At 40.5% G+C, this 19596-nt stretch overlaps 1 protein-coding gene across 3 annotated transcripts in view; it reads right to left on the bottom strand.

Annotated features, from left to right (window-relative positions):
• PTPN14 (protein tyrosine phosphatase non-receptor type 14) overlaps positions 1–19596 on the bottom strand; it is a 122119-nt gene that overhangs the window by 43590 nt on the left and 58933 nt on the right. For all 3 annotated transcript variants that reach the window (XM_062571825.1, XM_062571827.1, XM_062571826.1), the window contains exon 4: positions 755–852. In XM_062571825.1, the coding sequence (XP_062427809.1) occupies positions 755–852 (98 nt within the window). The remainder of the gene's footprint in view (positions 1–754; positions 853–19596) is intronic.

Below are 19596 nucleotides of genomic sequence, written 5' to 3'. Positions count from 1 at the left end.
CCACATTGGAGAAGCCAATGCGTTTAGATTCAAATTCGCAGATTTAAAAACATTACTAGGACAGGCTATACCACAGAATCTTTAATTTTCAAGGATCAGAACTACATGTTCCTTATTATATGGATACTCAGTCCTTGCCTGTCCCTCATCAGAAGGCATCCTAGGGCATGATTGCTGACATCCTGCCTTAAGTTCTCAAAGCCATGGATGCACTGAAGTACACTTTCTTCAGATAGAGAGCTTCCTCTTCTGCCCATACGTATTTTACAATCTCACTTCTACTGACATCTTAAGGAGGCTCCAAATAAAAATCACACTGTAAGAACTAGTTTATTATTAATTTATAACTTGCATAACAACTGTAGTCTTGCATTCTTCTGTACTTCAGATAGCAATATACAGCAAAATGTGTTTTTAATTAAAGGCAAAATTAAAGCTGCTGCTACACTCTTTGATGTAATTCCATTTCAAACCAGAGAATGTGAAGTAAATTCATCGCTACAGCGTATTCCATGGCTGGACTATTCAATACCAAATCAATTTTAAAAACGGTAACGCTGAACGCTGCGACGCAGTCCGTCATTCCTGCCCTGTAGGTGCGAGCCGCTCATCAGTGGCAGCCCAGCTACGCGCTTTTAAACCGACAGGAAACTCAGCTGTTGTGAACAGGAGTCGGACTAATGCCCGGTCAACACCCGGGCCAAACCAAAAAGATCAGAAAGTTGAAAATGGGCTAGCAGGAACATCATCTCACCTTGCACTGCCAAACCAGCCAGCCGAATTCCCTGCTCCAGCGAAGAACGTAATCGGCCATCAAGAACGTCCTTTTTCACTTGTAGGTAATACTGGTATCTACAAACACGAAAAGAGAACAAATTACTAGGTTTGCGTGCTTGCGTATTTTCCACAGAACAAGAGACTGGTGAAAGCAAGAAAAATTCACCACAAACGGGTCGTGCAGCTAGAACAGCGGTCCACGCCTGAACTCAGAAGCGGCACGTTATCCGCCAGGCACGTGGGCATGACCAAAATAAGAAAACTACAGAGCCAAGAAAAGAAAACGACGGGAACTACGCATTTCACCTTGCGTTTGCAGCGGACCGGCTGAGGACAAACAAGAAGCTTTCCGCAAAGGTCTTACACGCCGCAGGGTCCCCGGCCCTGCATCCCTCCCGTCCCCGAACTGCGCCAGGCACCCGGCGGAGACGGCCGAGGCAGCGGGGACGCGGTCCGGCGGGGAGAGCTTCGCCAGCGGGCCGCGGCGTTTCGGCCCGCGGGCGCCGAGGCTGAGCCCAGCGCCCCACGGAGCCGCCGCCGCTCCCCGCCGTCGGCAAAGCGGCAGGGGTTTTAAAAACAAGAGTAGTTGCTGGAGCTAAACCAGACCGCTCCGACAGAGCGGGGTTAGGCACAGCCGGCGCGCGAGCCGCTCTGAAAGCCCGCGGCCTCCGCGGGGACGACCGCGGGGAGCAGCCTGGGACAGGCCGGGGGCAGCGAGCTCCCGGCTGGACGCGGCCGCAGCCAGCGCGCCGCAGCTGCCCTTAACCTTGAACCGCTGGGATGGGCGCACAGACTTGTTTCAGTGAAACTGAACTGTTCTGGTGGCTTCAGACGAGGGTGTGCGTGTGTGGAGGGGGGGTGTCTTTTTTCTTTTTTACTGCCTTCCTGGGCAATTAACCAGGCAATTAACCTTTCCTTCCTGGAGGAGAACCACAGTAACACCACCCATGCTACCAGGACGTCCCCGCAGCGTGCGTGCTCTGCGCTCGGCGGTCTCTACTCCGTACTGTCCTCTACTTTCCAGGCCCCGCCATGTAGGCAAACCCGGCCCACAAGCGTTACCGCCTAACTCTGGGCGGAGACAGTAGGAACGACCTGCCTGCTTCAAAAGAAAGAAAGAAAGAAAAAAAACACTAAAACCCAGCATCATTCTTCGCACACTATTAATCAAATACGACATTTTACATCTCTCTTCAGTGATCGCTTCTGCCAGCAGCGTGAGATGCAGTAACTTGCCACTAGACAGCACCAATGCTCTGGGCCAGACCTGCACGCACAAGGTAGCGGCACCACGACAGGCTCCAGGCAGTTTCAGCGCGGAGAAACCATCCTTAACCTGCAAGCAGTTGCCTTTTGAGCTGACAACGCTCGTGTGCAATTTTCAAAGGTGGTGGGGGGGGGAATTTTGTTTAAAATGTTTAGACTTAGCTTTCACATAGATTAATGAAGACATCAGTAGCTATTGAAATCTGATTGAGGAATGAAGTATAGAAAGCACACTGCTTCTCAGCCTGATCCTCATGCTTCAGCCCCAGGTTTCACACTTGCTTGGTCCTGGGACAAAATCAGGTTCCTGACAGTTCTGTCTGATGACTAAATTGCAATTCTGCAAATAATCATGCTTTCACACAAGCTATATGTAAGCTGCTTTGTCAAATATGCACATGAGTGTTTACTGAATCTGGTTTTAGAGACTGGTAATCCCAAAGCAGGCTGTTTATTTATGTTACTGGCGTATATATATATATATATATATGCATGAGTTACATCTGTTCTGACAGAACAAAAGTAAAACTACTGCTAAAATGAACACAAAGTTAGGAGACTACACAGAAGGCAAAAAATGTAAAATCTTACAGTGAAATCCTAGCTGTACTGAAATCAAGAGTGTCATCAGCTTCAGAGGAGCTGAGATTTCACCACAGTGCCCACAAAAGCAGATGAACTACAGCAAGGATTATCTATATAAGCATCACCAAATATAGGACATTAATGCAGTTATTGTAATATCAAATACTATGGTCAGAGCTTTCAAAAAGAATGGTGATGTTGGGTATCTCCAATTTTAGTTTGCTGATACTGTTTTTAAGAAAGCACTCAACACCCACTGTATGAGAAAGAAGCCCGTTTAAAGGTGTTTTATCCTGAATGTCAGAAATAAGTCAAATTTAAAAATAGCAGATATATTCTACAGTATGACAGTACAGCATTGCATCTACTAACATTGTAGCTGATTAAAAGTTTAGGATTTATTGTAGATTATGGATCGCCATGCAAAGAGAGCTTAAGAGATATATACAGCTTGTTCTGTCTCATTAACTAGCGTTTCCAACAGAGAACATCTACGGAGAAATCTGGCAGCTTTCAGAGGCAAGGCACCTGGTACATCCCTGGTATCTTTCTTCCATGAAAGTGGCAAGATAAATTGAAGATGACTGGGACAGAAAACTATGGTCAGTAACAGCTCCATCTTTATTCTTGGATTGAGAGGGACAACGGTCACCCGCATAAGGTGCCCCCAGCATATCCTTTAATTATGGCTGCGTAAGGCACGAACTGGAATCATGAATTCCTCTTTCCAGGAAGAGGAGGAGCTAGGTTGGCACCGAATAACCTGGACGAAGATCGGCTAAAGGCTGTAACAGCTCTATGAGCCACAGATTCATGGCTGAGTTGCGCTGCAAAACTGTGGTCAGGCTCTCTGCCCGCTCCACAGAGAGAACAGAAATTGGCCCATATTCCACCACGGATTTGAGGCTCCTCTGTCTGAAATTATGTTAAATGTTGTTATTATGTCACTAGCTGAGACTACTCTTTGCTTGTTTGGATTGCAAAAGTGTGTCTATAATTTGAAGGAAATCAAACATTTTAAAAACAATTCATCCGTAGATGTACTGAGGGAAGCTGTTCCAGAACAGCAGACAAAAACATGCATTTCATAAGCCTTCGATTAGGTGGTTTAGTTGGGAAAGCAAAACGCAAACCAAACAAAAGAGAAGTCTGCAAACTGCACCCCAAAACAACAAAAGCCAAGAAATTCAAAATTAAGACTTAAAAACTTCATTCACAGAGCCTGTAGGTATACCAGGGGAGTGCAGGGCAGAAGACAGACCACACCATAGACAAGCGGGCTGAGAGCTGAAATCCAGCCTTGTTTCTCTTGTGCTCATTTTGGGTTAAAATTTTTAGCAGAGCCTTTGTGTGTTCAATATAATAAAGGCTACCACAGTTGCCAGCCTGTAGCTAATTCCAAGGGGAATGGGAGTGGACAACAAGTCTGAACAAAGCCATAATTGCAAGGATATCATTTCCCACAACTCTATTTAGCCAACACAGAAAACATTAAGAGTACATTTGCATCTATTACATCAAAAAATACACTTTATAAAGTAAGGCTGCTGCAACTGGACAGTTATAAGACAATATTTGAACTCTAGCATCAACACCTGCATTTTAGCAATCAATATTACATCAGAAAATAAAACAAATGGTACGAGGAAACAAGAGACATGGGTGCTTGTTCAAAATTTAACTATAAGGCTTATATTCAGACTTAGGTGTAGCTGTACAAATCTGGAGTAACTCTATTTGCCCATACAGTTTTGCACAGACCCTACTACATCAGGTTGTGTTTGCATAGACGTCACTGAATTTGCTGTACTCTTCAATCATCGTTTTTATCTGACGTATAATCTCTACTGTTGTTTTAAATACACAGAAGATAATTCAGTTCACTTACTGGTTTCCCTTCTCTTGAGCAGCAAATTTTTCAAATATCACAACCCACACAGAACCTGGTCTGAACAATGCCAGAAATCAGATGTTTGTGGAAAAAATTAAAAGGTACTTAAAAAAGCAAGAATATAAGTGAGTTAGTTCTGCAGAGTGCACTGCATCTTCATTGCATTGGTGCACTGCATCTTCACACTTTTCCTCCTACAGACTTCCATAGAGGGCCACCAGGCAAACACTTCATTAATAATTATTCATACTATTATCATACCCAACAACCCGAAAAATCAAGCAGCACCCAACTCTGCTAGGAAACATATAAGAAAAGAACAAAAAAATATATATATTTCCCCAGGGATTTACAATTCAAAGGTATATAAATATATATTTTGCATACTTATATATTTACATAGGTGTATATATAAATGATGACAGGATAGAGATGGGAAGGATTAATATTGCTTCCATGCTGTATTGAGATCAATCTGGATTTTAGTTATTCTTCTGTTTTTACTTTTCTTCTCTGTGTATCACGGACAGGAAGGGTTAATAAAATACATAGTGGTCTTAGAGCAGCAGGAAAGACATTTTTCAATCCACCAGTATGATTTTGTTGGAAATTTCAAACTAGCATGAATAAATTCATTACAATTTCAATACAAATAAACCTATTTACCTTAAGTGTATCTGAAAAAATACATGAGCTATAGAAAACATGTATTAATACGATAGGAAAAAAATGTATTATTCAATCAAGAAGTACAATTCCTTTAAAATTGTTTCTAATGATGCAATTACTGGCTTGACTAACCTTTTTATAGCTCATTAGGTACCTTTCTGGCACTAAGCCTATCTATTGGATAACTGTATTGCTATGTAGTTTAACTTCCTTTCTTGAGGAAAGAAAATTGCTTTACTCTTCTCATATGTCCAAAATAATAAGGTCTTAATACTCAAAAGAGACAGAGATTGCCCCACAGGTGCTTTAGCTCAAGTCCTCCCGCTCTTTTCCAATTTAGAAAAAAAATTGATGATCTTCTAAAATTAGGAATGCAACAAAAGTCATACTGAATCACAGCAGTCCAACTCAGCTCATCTGGATTTATCTCAGAGTGGTAATACACTTCTGAAGACACATTCAGTAATGCACAGTTATGTAATAATCTGCCCAGAGAGGAAGCAATTTCTCCTGAACAGAAGACTTCTATTACTTACTAAGATTATTTGAAGCCTTAGCTTTGATACTGATGCATCTATTGTTCAACTAACATCTTAAAATCTGCCATGATTTTGTTTTCAATACTATTTAGTGAAAGGATTCCACAGATATTTATATATTGTGTTTTTTTATATTAAACAGTGGCTTTCATATTTTCAGTCTGTGAGCTAGATAAGCCAATGACTCAGCTATTCAGAGAACAAGCAAAGGAACTGATTGATAATGACTATAATGTTATTTTTTTAGTCATTTGAGACAATAATACTACTACTCAGCTCTTACTAGTTGCTTTTCTGAGGAGTGACATGCTTTAAATAGAACTCATGATCATTAGTCCTATGACGTTATCCGTCTAAGTTGAGGCAGGAAACCAATGGTAGACTTGGGAGAGCTCAATGTTTTTCTCAAGTCTCAGTCAGGGTTCTACTCACTGTATAGTGCTTATTTCTCGTGGGTTAAGATGTAGCAACAAAACTTACTGCAAATTGGGACTACATTTTATATGGCAAGAAAGAGGGAGACAAGACTGGTCTTTTCAGATACACTGTTCAGTACACTGACAAAGACGGTGTTACGATTTCTGGCCTTGAACATGCTGAAACTCATTTTAGGTGCAAGAATTCAATCAGCACATTTTAATCTAAAGGTATTAACAACAACAAAAAAGATATGCATATATTGATGATGTCATCATCAGCAACACAGTGCTAAGCTCTTGTCTTTGCCTTTGGAAAACTTAGATGGTGTTGATAAACAAAACGTTTCTAGCTCGCTCCTGAGGAATTTCACCAGTTAATCTCCCAGCAGAAATCTGATGTTTCAGGGCACTAGACAATAGCCATTTATCTGGGATTTGTGGTAGAAAAATAAGAAATAATGGCTATGTTTCACTACTATAGAGTAATATTTTTGGATGAGTATTACTGAGAACAAGTCTTCCACACCTTGTATCGGACCTTCAGAAAGATCAGTAGGCTTGCCAGAAAAAGAAGGGAAGGAGATGAAAGAGCTGATGTCACACACAGGAAAAACTTCCTTCAAAAGCTCAGGCTGTCAATACCAATAGTAAAACATAGTCTTAACAGTTGCTAGGGGAGAAACTCCTTGATGATAACAATCTTATAAGGCAAGCCAAGGTTAATCTCAGGTAACTGAGAAATGAGATTGGTAAAAGCAGAATCCAACTGCTACATCCTGGTTTCCTTTAACAGCTGGGTGGAAAAGATGACCATGAAACAAAATAAAGTAAATGAAACACATGGAAAGATTTGTGTCATTTCTTTTCCTCTTCCTAAAGAGGCAGAACAATGCTAGGTTAGCATTATTTTCATGTTTTTGGTTCATAGGATTGAAAAGGAAGGACAGATTAAAGAACAGTTCATATTATCTACTCCCACATCTCTCAGTCTCACTCTTTAAAGACAATAGTTTATAGTTGAAGGGGTAGAAGGGGTTTGGATAAGAGGTTAATTTCACAATGACAGTCACTTTCCATTTGTTTTGCTATGCATTTTGCAAGCATAAGCACAAATAATACATAGCCTTGCTGACTCACTTGTCCTATGAGGAGCAATAAGGAGTGCATAGAAAGGTAAGCCAGCAGATCTAACCAGTTTAAGGTCCTACCAAAAGCCAGTAGTTTCAAAAAGGTCCAATTGAAAAAGAAAAAAAAGTCAACTCATGGCTGGGGATATTGAAACAGGAAAACCTTTGCACACCTAAAAACAGTCTGATCAGAAAATGCATTTTTAAGGTGTTATCTAACATCCCATTTCACTAGTTTACTACTTAGAGGTTATCACTTTGTGTGTAGTCTCCAGAAGACAGACTATTAAAATTTCAGATCTCTTCCCCACCACCAATGCTCTACGCAACTGGCAGAAGTTTTTAAACAAGGACAAGCATTTTAGGAGTGATGAATTTTCTTCCTTGTGTGAATCAGTCAGTGAAGTCAAATTCTTGCAGGGAAATCAATCACTCAAACAGAAAAGGATATGCATATTGAAAATGGAGGAGCACATGGTTTATAACCTCTCACACACAAATAGCTGCTTCCAGTATAACTTGCTATCAAAATGTTGTTGGTCTTTGACACTCAGTGTTACAGGAACAGCTAGTGAAATTCTCAGCAGTTAAATACAGATAAGAGCAACACATTCAGCATTCTTCTTGGTTCTTCATTGAAAGGTAAAGGACTGAATAAATTTGCAGATTTGTTCAGCCCTGGAATTTTTCCTTCTCGGTCAATGTTGAGGGACTTGGGCAGGCCTGTGAGTCTGCATGCCACCATACTCACGCCTTGCCTTTTCTGTGGACCCCTTTTGTCCCCAGCTGTCAACTCTGCACCAGAAGTAAAGCTTTTTGCAAGAAGGAATCTCAGATTTTAAAGAAACATTCCACAAGACTTTCGGTTTTCCTGCCATTTCTTATGGACCACAAGCACTTACATGCATCCAGGCCTTGTTGAGGCCTGCAGACATGACACACGCCTTCCAAAACACGTTTTCCTTCCTTGAAAGGCTTAGCCAGCAGATTCAGTCGTGCAGTATCCATCAGTTCCCCTGTATTTAAAAAGAAGCCCCTCTTCTTCGCAGCCACAACAGGTCCAGCCTCCTCCATCCCAGGATCTGTACTTTTTCTTAACAGCATGTTATACTTTTTGGACACTCTAAGTTCAAATAAACCCACAAATATGAAGTTAAACCTTCGTATTTCATAAAGGCCAGTAATAGCATGCTTTAGCAAGAGCGGCAGGCATGCCATAACCTGATCCTGATTTTCTGCCCTTGAACTCTTGAATTAATTATAACAAATTACAGGGAGCCCCACTACAATTTATAAGCACAATAAACTCCCTTATAACCACCTATAATTTTATCAGGGTTAATCCAAATACCAAAAGAATTATACAATACAGTACTCCAACATGCCTTTTAGACTAAAAATTTTGGGAAGCCATATTCTCTTCCTTTCAAGCCTTCTCAGCCAAAGATAAATTTGGTCTCTTCAAACTGGATTTCAGCAAAGCCAAGCCCTGGTGACAACACTATACTATTAATTCTTGTAAAGGCTGGCATACAATTGTAAAAATAAAGCAAAATAATCAAAATCAAAATAAATCTGTATTTTAGTGAGTTTTCAGTTGAAAAATGCAAGTATAAATATTATACTGAAACACAAACATTTGGGAGCAAAGGGTTCATTAGCGACACTTCTTTTAAAACATGCCATGTATCCATCTGTTCTAGTTGACTAGTTTGACTTTGGTTCTGATCATAAAGAAGTAAGATTGATTCAGATAGCTGAATTATATGAGAGGCCAACTGTAGTAATGCCTCTTACAGCTTTTCACGTATAGTTCTTAAATGCTGGGATTAGTATTCTCATTCTTCCACTTACTTCCTTAAAAAACAGTGAGAAAACAGGGGGATGGAAGGATGCAACTTCCCGTAACTGTGACATCAGAACTGAACCCGGATCTACTCTCAACTAGTAGTGTCCATAGGTCAAATGGATATCAAAGGCTATGAGAAAAAATCCTCTTGCTAAACCTCCTTCAACCTTTTTGTTTGGTCTACAATAAAAATAAATAAATAAATAAAAAAAAAATCAATACCCAACAGGTTTTGTTATGAATGGAAATCTATTACCTCTCACACAATTCCCCTCATCACCATTGTCACCTTCACCCTCCTACTAAGGAGGCCTCTCTCATTTGTAATACTACGACCCCAGGGCTCCTTCCTTCCACCCTGGACTCCTGCACACCAGAGGCAGTTGAGTGCGTTGATGCAGGACCCTGTGAGTAGCCAGGGCTTTCACGTGCAGTCCATCACCCAGCTTGGGAGCAGAAAGCTCGCTGTGCTCCAGAGAGTATGTTGCTGAGGAGATGACGCTTTGTAGAGTCGGGTGTGACCTGCCATCACCCCTGGGACGGTCACAGCCTTGGGCTACTGCCCCTCCTTGGCTGCATGACATAAGGCATGTGCTCCAACTATGTATAGGAGTTCCAACTACATATAGGCTTTACCTATTTATAGGCACTCAGACATATGACCTGGCATGTGGCTTACATGTCATTTCCCAGTTAGTCTCATCCTCAAAACAGCAAACCCCATGCATGAAGCAACCCATGCCCCCAAACTGTTAGAGCGTGGAGGTAATGGCAACTGGAAAGATCCACCCTCATGAAGATGTAAAAATGAAAAAATGGGCCATGTCTATGTACACTGAAGACTACTAAACTTGGTAAGAAACAGAAGCACAAAAAACCCTGTTGTTTTTTCCTGACTTGGAAGTGCAGTAAAGGTTGCAGCAGAAATGAGATTAGATGAAAAATTATTAATAGCTTAGATTTACTTCCTTTACTCATATGTGTTGACTCAGTTCAAAATATGCTGTTGCTTGACCTAAAAAATATATACAGCTAACCTTCTAGCTGTCTCCACTATGGGAAAAAGTGGTTTAAGTTACATATGGAAGCAACATGAGTCAACAGTTTGAAAATTCTCCTGGTAGCCAGCCAGGTTAATGGTCAAGCAGGTTAGAATATCATGCTAAAAAAATGTGGTGAGCTAACTAGAACATATGTATACTCCACACTATTGAACACTGAAGATAAATATAGAGACAAATCTTTTAAAAATTGGGTTAAGTACAGATATAATTCTAAATTATTCTTAAGACACAAAACATGTAAAGAGCTCCATATGCTCCATGTTCCTCCACACACATTATATCAGTTAGTTTAATCTACGACATTGTATCCACTCCATAAACCCTACATTATACTTAAATATATATTCTAAAGAAATATTCTCCTATAGCAGAGCTCTAAACTCTATAATGACAAAGGCATTACTTTCTTTTTCTACTCTCTCTTTCTAAGTAAATGTACTTCTACACATTGCTGCTGAAGTTGAAAAGAGCATATACCAGTGAACAACTGGCATGCATACTTAAGTATCCAAATGCACACCACAAAATAATCACTTTCTGGGTGCAGACTGGCATGCAAGTGTATTCAAGTGTTATTTTACTCAAAGAGCAAGTGAACACATTCAATCTCACGGAAAATGTGCTTAACATGAAAAAAAAGGAGAAAAAAAAAAGAGGAAAAGAAATTAAGGCTCTGGTAGCCTGCAGTGGAACCTTGTTCATGGATTTATGGAACTCATTAAAAAAATCATCAGTAAACCCCTTCAGGTACCATCTAGTGTCACAAAATCAAAGCCTCTGTTGTGCTTAGTGGAATTTTACCTTGCAAGGAGTTAAAATCCAGTCCAGTTACCACTGCCTTTTACTGATGCCTGCCCTGGTAGTAAGAAAACACTGCTGGAAATGAGACATAACAAAGTTGCCACTTATCTGTAGGGCCCTCAGCACAGTAGCCTGCATTCCTGTGAAAAGATTAGTGAAGCACCTACACTAGAGTGCCTCTAGTGTGCTCACTAGAAACTCACTCAGCAGAAAAACACGGACCAAGACCTTGGTAACCTTAGTGTTTGCACAGGGTTGGTCTAAAATAGTCACCTCCCAAGTCAACAGATAATCCAAGAAATCTGCGGCCAGGGAAGTTCTAACGTCTCAGCGAACATGGCTCTGATAACAACAGGATGTTGCCAGAGAAATATGTGAATCAGTGCCCTGTTGGGTGGGTAAAATAGATTCATTTTATGAAATGAATAATTATTCTTTGTAAAAGATTCAAAAACAGCTGAACATATCAAGTGCAAAAGCAGTTGCCAAAGATAAACCAGTGAACCAGTAAACATCTCGCTGCACAGGAATCTGCCATCTTCCGACACAGACATTTCTGCCAAATTCTTGTTGAGACTTTCAGCCGCGTAAGGGCCTCCACACAAATGCTTCTTTGAAGCACACTGAGACCTCAGGATCGTACAGACATCCAGCTGCAGCTCCTTTAAGTTTCATAATCTGCCAGCAAGGGAAAAAATGTTTAAGGTACCAGACTCCCTGGGAAAGGCTACGTCTAGAGCACTATTTTCATGGTTTGTGTCTCACACCAGAGAAGGGAAAAAGACGTTGCTTCACCCTGCAGCATAACCATCAAAATTCAGTAAATCTAATGAAGACTAGCAATGCTACTCTAACCAAGATTTTTACTGCCTGGTAAATTCTTGAAATTTAACAAGCAGTTAATAACCCCAATGCAAAACACATGCCTTCGTTTGCATTGGGGGAAAAAAGACAATGAATCACCTCAAGAAAGTGATGGATGAAAGAATGGAGAAATCCTGAATCTTTCTCTGGAAACGCCCATTCCTCTTCATAGATTCCACAGGAAGTCCAGACTGAGCTTTCTCCAGACTGAAGCATCAAGAGTAAACTACATGCCTGAAGCAGCATCAGTCAGCATCACTAGGACTCAAGCGGCACAACCTGTAGCAGTCTGCACTTCACTGAGACCGCTCGTCCCCAGTCCTGCCTCACCTGGGAAGACAAACAGAATACTAGCCTCACCATAGCTAACATTCACGTGTCAAAAATAGTGCCTTAAATTGCACCAGGAGACTAGTCAGAGGCAGCATCCTAGTCCACGAGGTTCACCATAACATTCGCTGTGTATACAGTGATGCTTAATGAATGGGCAACCCTATTCTGCAGAAAAAAAAAATACCTGTCAAACATTTTGCAATAGTCTAAATGACAAAGGCAATGGGTGACACAGGTTGCATGTTATAGGAGGAAAGATCCCCTTCATCTTTATGTAAGAAGCTGCACAAAGGCTGATGGACAATTCTGTGCCTCAAGACCTTAGGTATGGCAGGTGTTTTCTAGTTTTCCAAGTTCCCTGTCATCCTTGTGTAAACAGAAAAAATAAATAGAAAATTTTTTTTTCTAGGAAAAAAAATGACTGCTTTATAGTAACTATTTCTACAGTGGTCATACTAAAAATCTCATAGAAGAGGAACAGAACAGACATTACACATTCAGTAACTCTCAGGATAACTCATTGTAAGTCACAAGGGGAGAAATCAGAAATAGATATTCATTGAATTAACTTCATTTTCTTTCTTCTGTCTAAAAATACAACAAATAGATTCAAGAACATGTACAATATTTTCCTCCCAAACAAGCTTGGCATAATAAAACATTAATGTAACAGGTCAGACCAAGCTCAGAAAACTTAGGCAAGGCCTTGGTAGGGCAATCACAAATTAAGCGGATGATGAACTGTCCTTTTTAATAAGTAACCAAGCATCATTTGGCCTTTCCTTTGAAAGCGGTTCATTTAATGCAAGTGTTTTCTTTCCGTTTTATGGGCAACAAGAGTTTATTTTCTTTTTCTTCTTCTCAACTAAGAAAACAAAAGGAAACAGGTCTAGTTCCAACATGTCACCTGTTTGATACTAGGACTCCATAGGGTTGTTTATTTTCATAAAAGCGTATTAAAATATGGGCTATTTTTAGGCTAGCAAATTACTTCTTGCACCTATTCCATGCAACTACTACAAACCACGTCCTCTGCTCTGTGCTCACTGCCAGCTCAGAGGAATGCCTGTATATACAACATACATATTGATGTAATATAACAACACACCCACAAAACTGAATTGCATTCATTATCACATTTACAGAGTGCTTCCAGGCCCAAAGTGCTCTTACCTGTGGCCCATCCCAACAGGGAACACAATTAGCAGCACTTAGCAGCTCTGAGAATTGCACCCTTCAGTGCAGATTGAGAACACAGGAAACAATGAAAAGTCAATATAACAGATACTCTGAAATGCTGTGGGGATTTTCCAGCAGATAATAGCACTTCCATTTAAAAGCAATATTGCCCTTATGAATTTTTAATGTTCTGTTACATAGTAAAGCCAAGGAACCACATTTCTCCTACCTCTGCTGCTGTTTCATTTTTTAAGGTTTAGAAAAACCTCACTGACTACCATTATCTCTTCTCGGTGCTTTTCCTGATCCCAGTACTAAATGAAGAAACAAAGAGAAAAGATTTGCAAAAAGTTACCTTAGCTCAACTCCCGCACCCCCAAGAAAAGACCAAAAAAAATCTCAAAGCCAAATAGTTTTCTCGTGATGTATGTGCACCAAGAGATGAAGAGATACTTCCCATCTGTCCAAAGTCAGTGACTATTAATTTAGTGCAAATTATCTTTCTGCTTCATGCAACAGAGAAAGTCAAAAAGTCTAACTGAAGGAAACAATTCTATGTTATAGGAAAGGAAACAAAGCTATTTGTTTTTATATTTGCTTCTACCTGCATTAGCAACAGGAAAGACAACGCATCGACAACCTTCAGGGAACAAAATCCATGAGCTATCGAGAGCTCTTCCAAAGGCCACAACAGCACAAGCACTGAAGCATCTCAGCCCAGTCCTTGCTCTAGAGGGAACCCAGTAACAGCAGCATGGAACCCACTGACCCTTGTGGTGATGGCATGCTGCTTTCGTCCAGTAGGGCAAATTATTTCCCTTTAGAATTGGAACTAAACAAGAAACAAACTCATTTCACTATGTTGCTTCAAGCCCTACCTTAAACCTGTGTCACGACAACATTTCTGGGAGTAGGTTTCTTGCAGAGTACTTCAACTTCTGGTAGATGTAGCTCAGCCATGCTCTTAAACACCACTTCCTCTGACAAATCCTCAAGCTGCATAAATTGAAGTTCCCTGTCTATAATGGCATCCTCTCTCCTTAAGATAGTCTGCAAAGCAGGACTCAATTTTCCACTTCATTTCAAAAGGGAAATGAGTAGTGGTTTTCACAAGGTTGTTCTACTGCAGATTACAGCAAGATTTAAAATCACATTTTAGAACTATTTAAGGTAATCTGTTGCAAGTATAAAACAAAAACGGGGGGGAGGGGAGAGGGTACATTCAAATCACAAAAGCAGGCTTTCAGGCGGAGAGGTTTGCCATAAACACACATGAAAGGGAAAGTATCCACGTGAAATTGATACTGCTAAAAATATAGCTATAACTATGCATATAGGTTTGTGGGGCACTGGAAGATCCAGCAGAGAAAAACCAAGTCATCGAGGATGAGACTGAAACAGAAGACAAGAACTGGTATTCCAGATTTTGCTAGTGATCCACATAATATAAAATGTCCATCACCAACAACACAGAGGACACAGGTCCAGAACCTCACAGGCCCAGGAACAAAAAGCAGTAGGTTTGATACATCCAACCACACAGCTTTGCAGCCACAGAAAGCTATTCACCAGTAAGGACAAAACCCCATACATCTAGCCACAACACAGTCCCAACTGTGAGAACTCACAGAAAAAAAGTATATCCCAAAGACTCAAAAAGCTCTCATTTTCTTGGAGGAACACAAAGAGGGGGAGGTGTCTCCTGGGTCAGAAACAGATTAGCCCCCCCCCCCCCATGCCTGCAAAAAAAGTGTCAGAATACTTCACTGATTTCCTCCTCTTTAAGGATCACAAGATACATTTCAGGTTCATTCTTGCAGAACTTCAGCTCTTCTTACTGAAGTTAAGATTTAATCCTGACTGTTCTATGCAATTAAAGACACATTTATAACATGGTGGTTTGCAGTCATGTCCTAACCATGAACAGTTGCTTCATCTGTCCTGCTGCACATATCTACATTTTCTCTCCATCTGGCTCCCTCTGCACTTCTCAAATGGCTGCAAGTTAAAGTATTGTCAATTTTAAAGTTTCATGCATCCCTCAAAATCACAGTATTATTTTAAAATAATACTTTTTCTGTTTGGTAAAGTTAGGTGTTTTCACACGTTGTTTTTAAAAGTTATGGAGTACTCAAGAGTCATACTTTTCATGCCTTGCTTTGATTTCTTTGTTGTATTACAGATCTAGTTTGACTTTGGTTTTGAACATCTAAAAAAAACCCCCAAAAAAACAACCAAAAAACCCAAACCGCATATTGAAATTCATATAATTCTACCATTTCAACAGCTGCAAAGTTTGAAAAAAATCTCAAATACTCAATAGAAATCACGAGCATTGATAATAAAATTATTACATCATTATACTCAAATGCATAATTTTTCTTAAGAATCTGAATCATTTCTGGTCATAAGCAAGAGTGGCTCAGTATTGATGGCAAGCTCAGGCCACTCAAGCAATAGACCAATTCAGCAAAGGTCTCCAAGAGCATGCATGCCCAGATAGATAAAAAGGAAGCTACCAACTGTCTTCTCCCAAGCGTAAATGCTTCCACAAGCGTGGCTGGCATGGAGGGATTCAGGTGGCTCGACCTAGAACCACAGAGGAAATACTAGCATTCTGTATAAATCATACACAGTGTAGAAACTCAAAATGTTACCATTGCCACTGTTTACTTTCAAAGCATCAATTCTACTAAAATTGAACATAAATTATTCCCATCATGAGAGAGATATGTAAGAACACGTGGCTAAGCTCCAGGACATAAAATAACTATTATTTCCTCCTCATCAGATGAAAAATATTATCCTGTCTAATGCCAAGCCATTCCTGTTACAACATTTCTAACCATGACAGCCACTGCCTTTAAAACACACTAAAGCAAGAATTCAGGCTGAAGTACCCAAGACTGGGTATTCATAGTTACGCAACACTGTTTTTTTTAGAATTGCTACATATGTAATGCACAACCACACATATGAAAACACATTCACTTTCTGGTCTAAAAGCACAATATAATGCAATAGATTAGATCTAGGCATCAACAGCTTCTTAAAATATCTGTCACAAAGAGCTCAGCTTTCAATAATCAACACACACAGAGAACAAGCTTCCCATTCACTGACGAAAGTCAGCAGGGAGAAGGGTTTGCCCTCTTTAGAAAATTTTATAAACAGGGAATGAATGTTGAATCTTAGGTCTGCCTTGAAGAAACTCTTATTTTTAAGCCAGAGTTTAAACATCCACTAAAATAACACATCGAAAAAATATCTATATTACTGAAAAGTAAAACAATGCACTTGCTGCAATAATACGAACACAAAAACAACAAAAAACCCCAAGCAAATACTGCACATTATTTGTTGTTGTTGTCTTCATCCTCTAAAAACAACATTAAAGCTAATTAAGCTTGCTTACAAGGCAGGCTACAAATCTGATGTGTGGTTTTTCATGCCGCAGTAGCCACTAATTTAAAAAAAGGTCTAATAATTAAAAAAAAAAAAAAAAAAGACTTCAAAGAAGCACAAAAGTGCAAATACCCCAGCCTAAGCCTGGGTGGCCACCCACAGCTCTTCTGGCTCATCTAGCTTGCCAGCAGTTTGGTGCTGTTTCCCCACTAGAGCTACAGCAGCTCTCAGGACAGAGGCCAGGGTGGTTGAAGGAGTTGCAGTCTAAACCGAATTCCTGCAGCAGGAATAAGAAAAACGGAGAGGAAAATAAGGTCGATGCTACCAAGTCACTTCAGGACCTATGCACCACCTTGCCCAGCAAAGGCAGCTGGGATCCCTGGGGACTCAGGGCCACCTGCACCTCCAAGTGATTCCCAGAACTTGCTCTTCTCCCAGGTTTCTGAGATATGGTGCAATTCCAGCCACGAGAAGGTCAGGACTGGGCCCTGCAGGGTTAGAGGGGCTGGCAACCTCAGTCTAAACCAAAATAGGATTCTATTCCAGCATAAATTTCTTAGCCTCCTGTGGATTTAGAAAATTCCAGTTCTACAGTTCCTGCTGCTTCTCCTGGGAGACTCTACCATGACGCAGTCTCATGAGTAAGACATCTATCTTGGCACTTGCTCTAACTTCTACTCTGTATCAAGACACAGCATCTATCTACAGCACCATGTATTAGTTCTTCGGTTAAAAAAGGATAGACTTTGCATTGCCAAACGTAGGCCAATGTTACCCTGTGCCTCTTAATAGCTGTTCTCCACCACTCCTAGGCAAAAACTATCTGACAATTTGACCCTCCAAATCATTTAGGCTAGAACAAAAAGTTCAACAGAAATTTGACAGAATTAGCAGGTTTATATTTTCCTTCAGAAAGTCATAAAGATTTTTCAGTATGATATATTTGGGTGTGGAACGGCTTTCCACAGAGAAACGGTGAATGCCTCTTTGCAAGGAACTTCTAAGACCGGAAAGACTGAGCAATAAGGAATAGGCGAGTACAGTCAGTATCTTCCATTTAAGGAAGATAAAGGTCTGCCATTCTGTCAGGATATTCTGTTCTTTCCTGCTTATTCGGTCATTCTGCTCATATGGTTTCAATATATAGAAGTGATTGCCTTCATCCATGCAAGTAATTTAAAATTACTGTAAGTGGACCTATACTTTTTAGTATTTTATACTATATATAAAAATACTAATACACACACATCTACACACATTAATTATATAGTTGGGAATATTCTGGTAAAAGAAATGAGCTATACTGACTTACACTACGCAAGAATCCAGTCTAATATAAAAAATAGAAAAAGAAAAACTAAAAATAGTTAAAAACACTGAGCTGTTCTGACCATTAGCGTCATACACGTGCTGAAGTGCACAGTCTTTTCTTAGCAAAGAGGTGCATCGTCTCTCCAGCCAGGTGGCCCACGGAGCTCATTCTAGCACCAAGGGAGGGCTATATGCCCTGGCCTTTCCCGCGCGACGTGACCACGCGCGACGTAAGCATGGCGCAGTCGATCAGCACAAGCACAGCAGTCGTGACATTTCCTGGAAAAGAGGGCAACTAAAAACTGGCTGAGTGAATGTCTCTGGAAGTGACGCAGCCTGCTGCTGGATACTCTCCTTCCACGAGAGCCCGCGAACTCCTGAAATGCCTGCTGGGGAAGAAGCATGCAGTAACCACGAAATGGCAAAGGCACCTGCGAAGTGCCAGCTTTGGACAAGGTGGTAAGGCTTCCACTGTTTCAAAACCACACTTCAAGAGCAGACTTTTCAGCCCTGTTACCCGAGTGACATGGAACGAAGGGTTGCATTCAGACTTAAATCCCCAAGTGTGAGAGATCAGATTCAGGTCTTTTGTTTTTAAGCACTCAGCCTTCCCATTTGCTGTATAACCCCCACTTCTCACTCAATTGCCTACCCATCCAACTTAAACCCATAGCTGTTTTCTCCTCCCACCCTCCAGAATACTACTCTGTATTTTAATAGAATCTTCTTAAAATGTTGCTGAATTTTTAAGAATGAGTGTTACTAAAAAATTCTAAGCTCTACCAGAAACACGTTTTAACAAGTATTGCCACACAACCTACCACATCCCATCACTTCAGGCAAGCACAGTCGTGGTTGTCCAAAGCACATCATGTGGTACACATGCTGCTGTTTTTTTCTGATGTACTACGGTATACTAAATACTGATTTTTGACAATGAGGTCACCACAGTGCTCAGGTCAGCTATTCTGAACTCTAGTGTGTACACACACGCGAATATACCCACGTGTGCATGCACACACACATTCCTCAGGTGGCCACAAATTGATGGTGTGACCAAGCATAAAAAGTAAAGCAGTCTCATGTACTCTACCACCTTAACAGTTAAAATAGTTCCATATCACTAAGCTTGCCACAAAACCAGACTGGAAAATGAGGATATGTTACCCAACCATAGCAGTGCAATTAAAAGCACTGCAGTGACTAGTGCAAAAAACCTATCTGACTGTACTTGAATTAAGTTTGCAACACATTAGGATGTGAAACCTTAGCTTATTCAAAAAACTTAAACAAAACAGATGAAAAGTGCAGATCAAGTAAGTGAGACATTTAAGAGGACTTTTTTGCAGAGAGTTAGAAAAAAAGAAACCCACTATGAAGATACAGGGGAAGCAAAAAAATGTCCAGAGTTTAAAAGAAAGTGTATTTGCCAGAATATTTTTCCCTGTAAATATGAAGCAGAATTTTCCCCTTTATTCTCAAGTGATTAACAAACCTCATACAGTCATAATAGTCTG

The sequence above is a fragment of the Rhea pennata genome, chromosome 3 (genome assembly GCF_028389875.1).
Source record: "Rhea pennata isolate bPtePen1 chromosome 3, bPtePen1.pri, whole genome shotgun sequence".
Lineage (NCBI taxonomy): Eukaryota > Metazoa > Chordata > Aves > Rheiformes > Rheidae > Rhea > Rhea pennata.
Note: the sequence above shows the minus strand (reverse complement) of the source record. Positions and strands in the feature narration are given on the sequence as shown.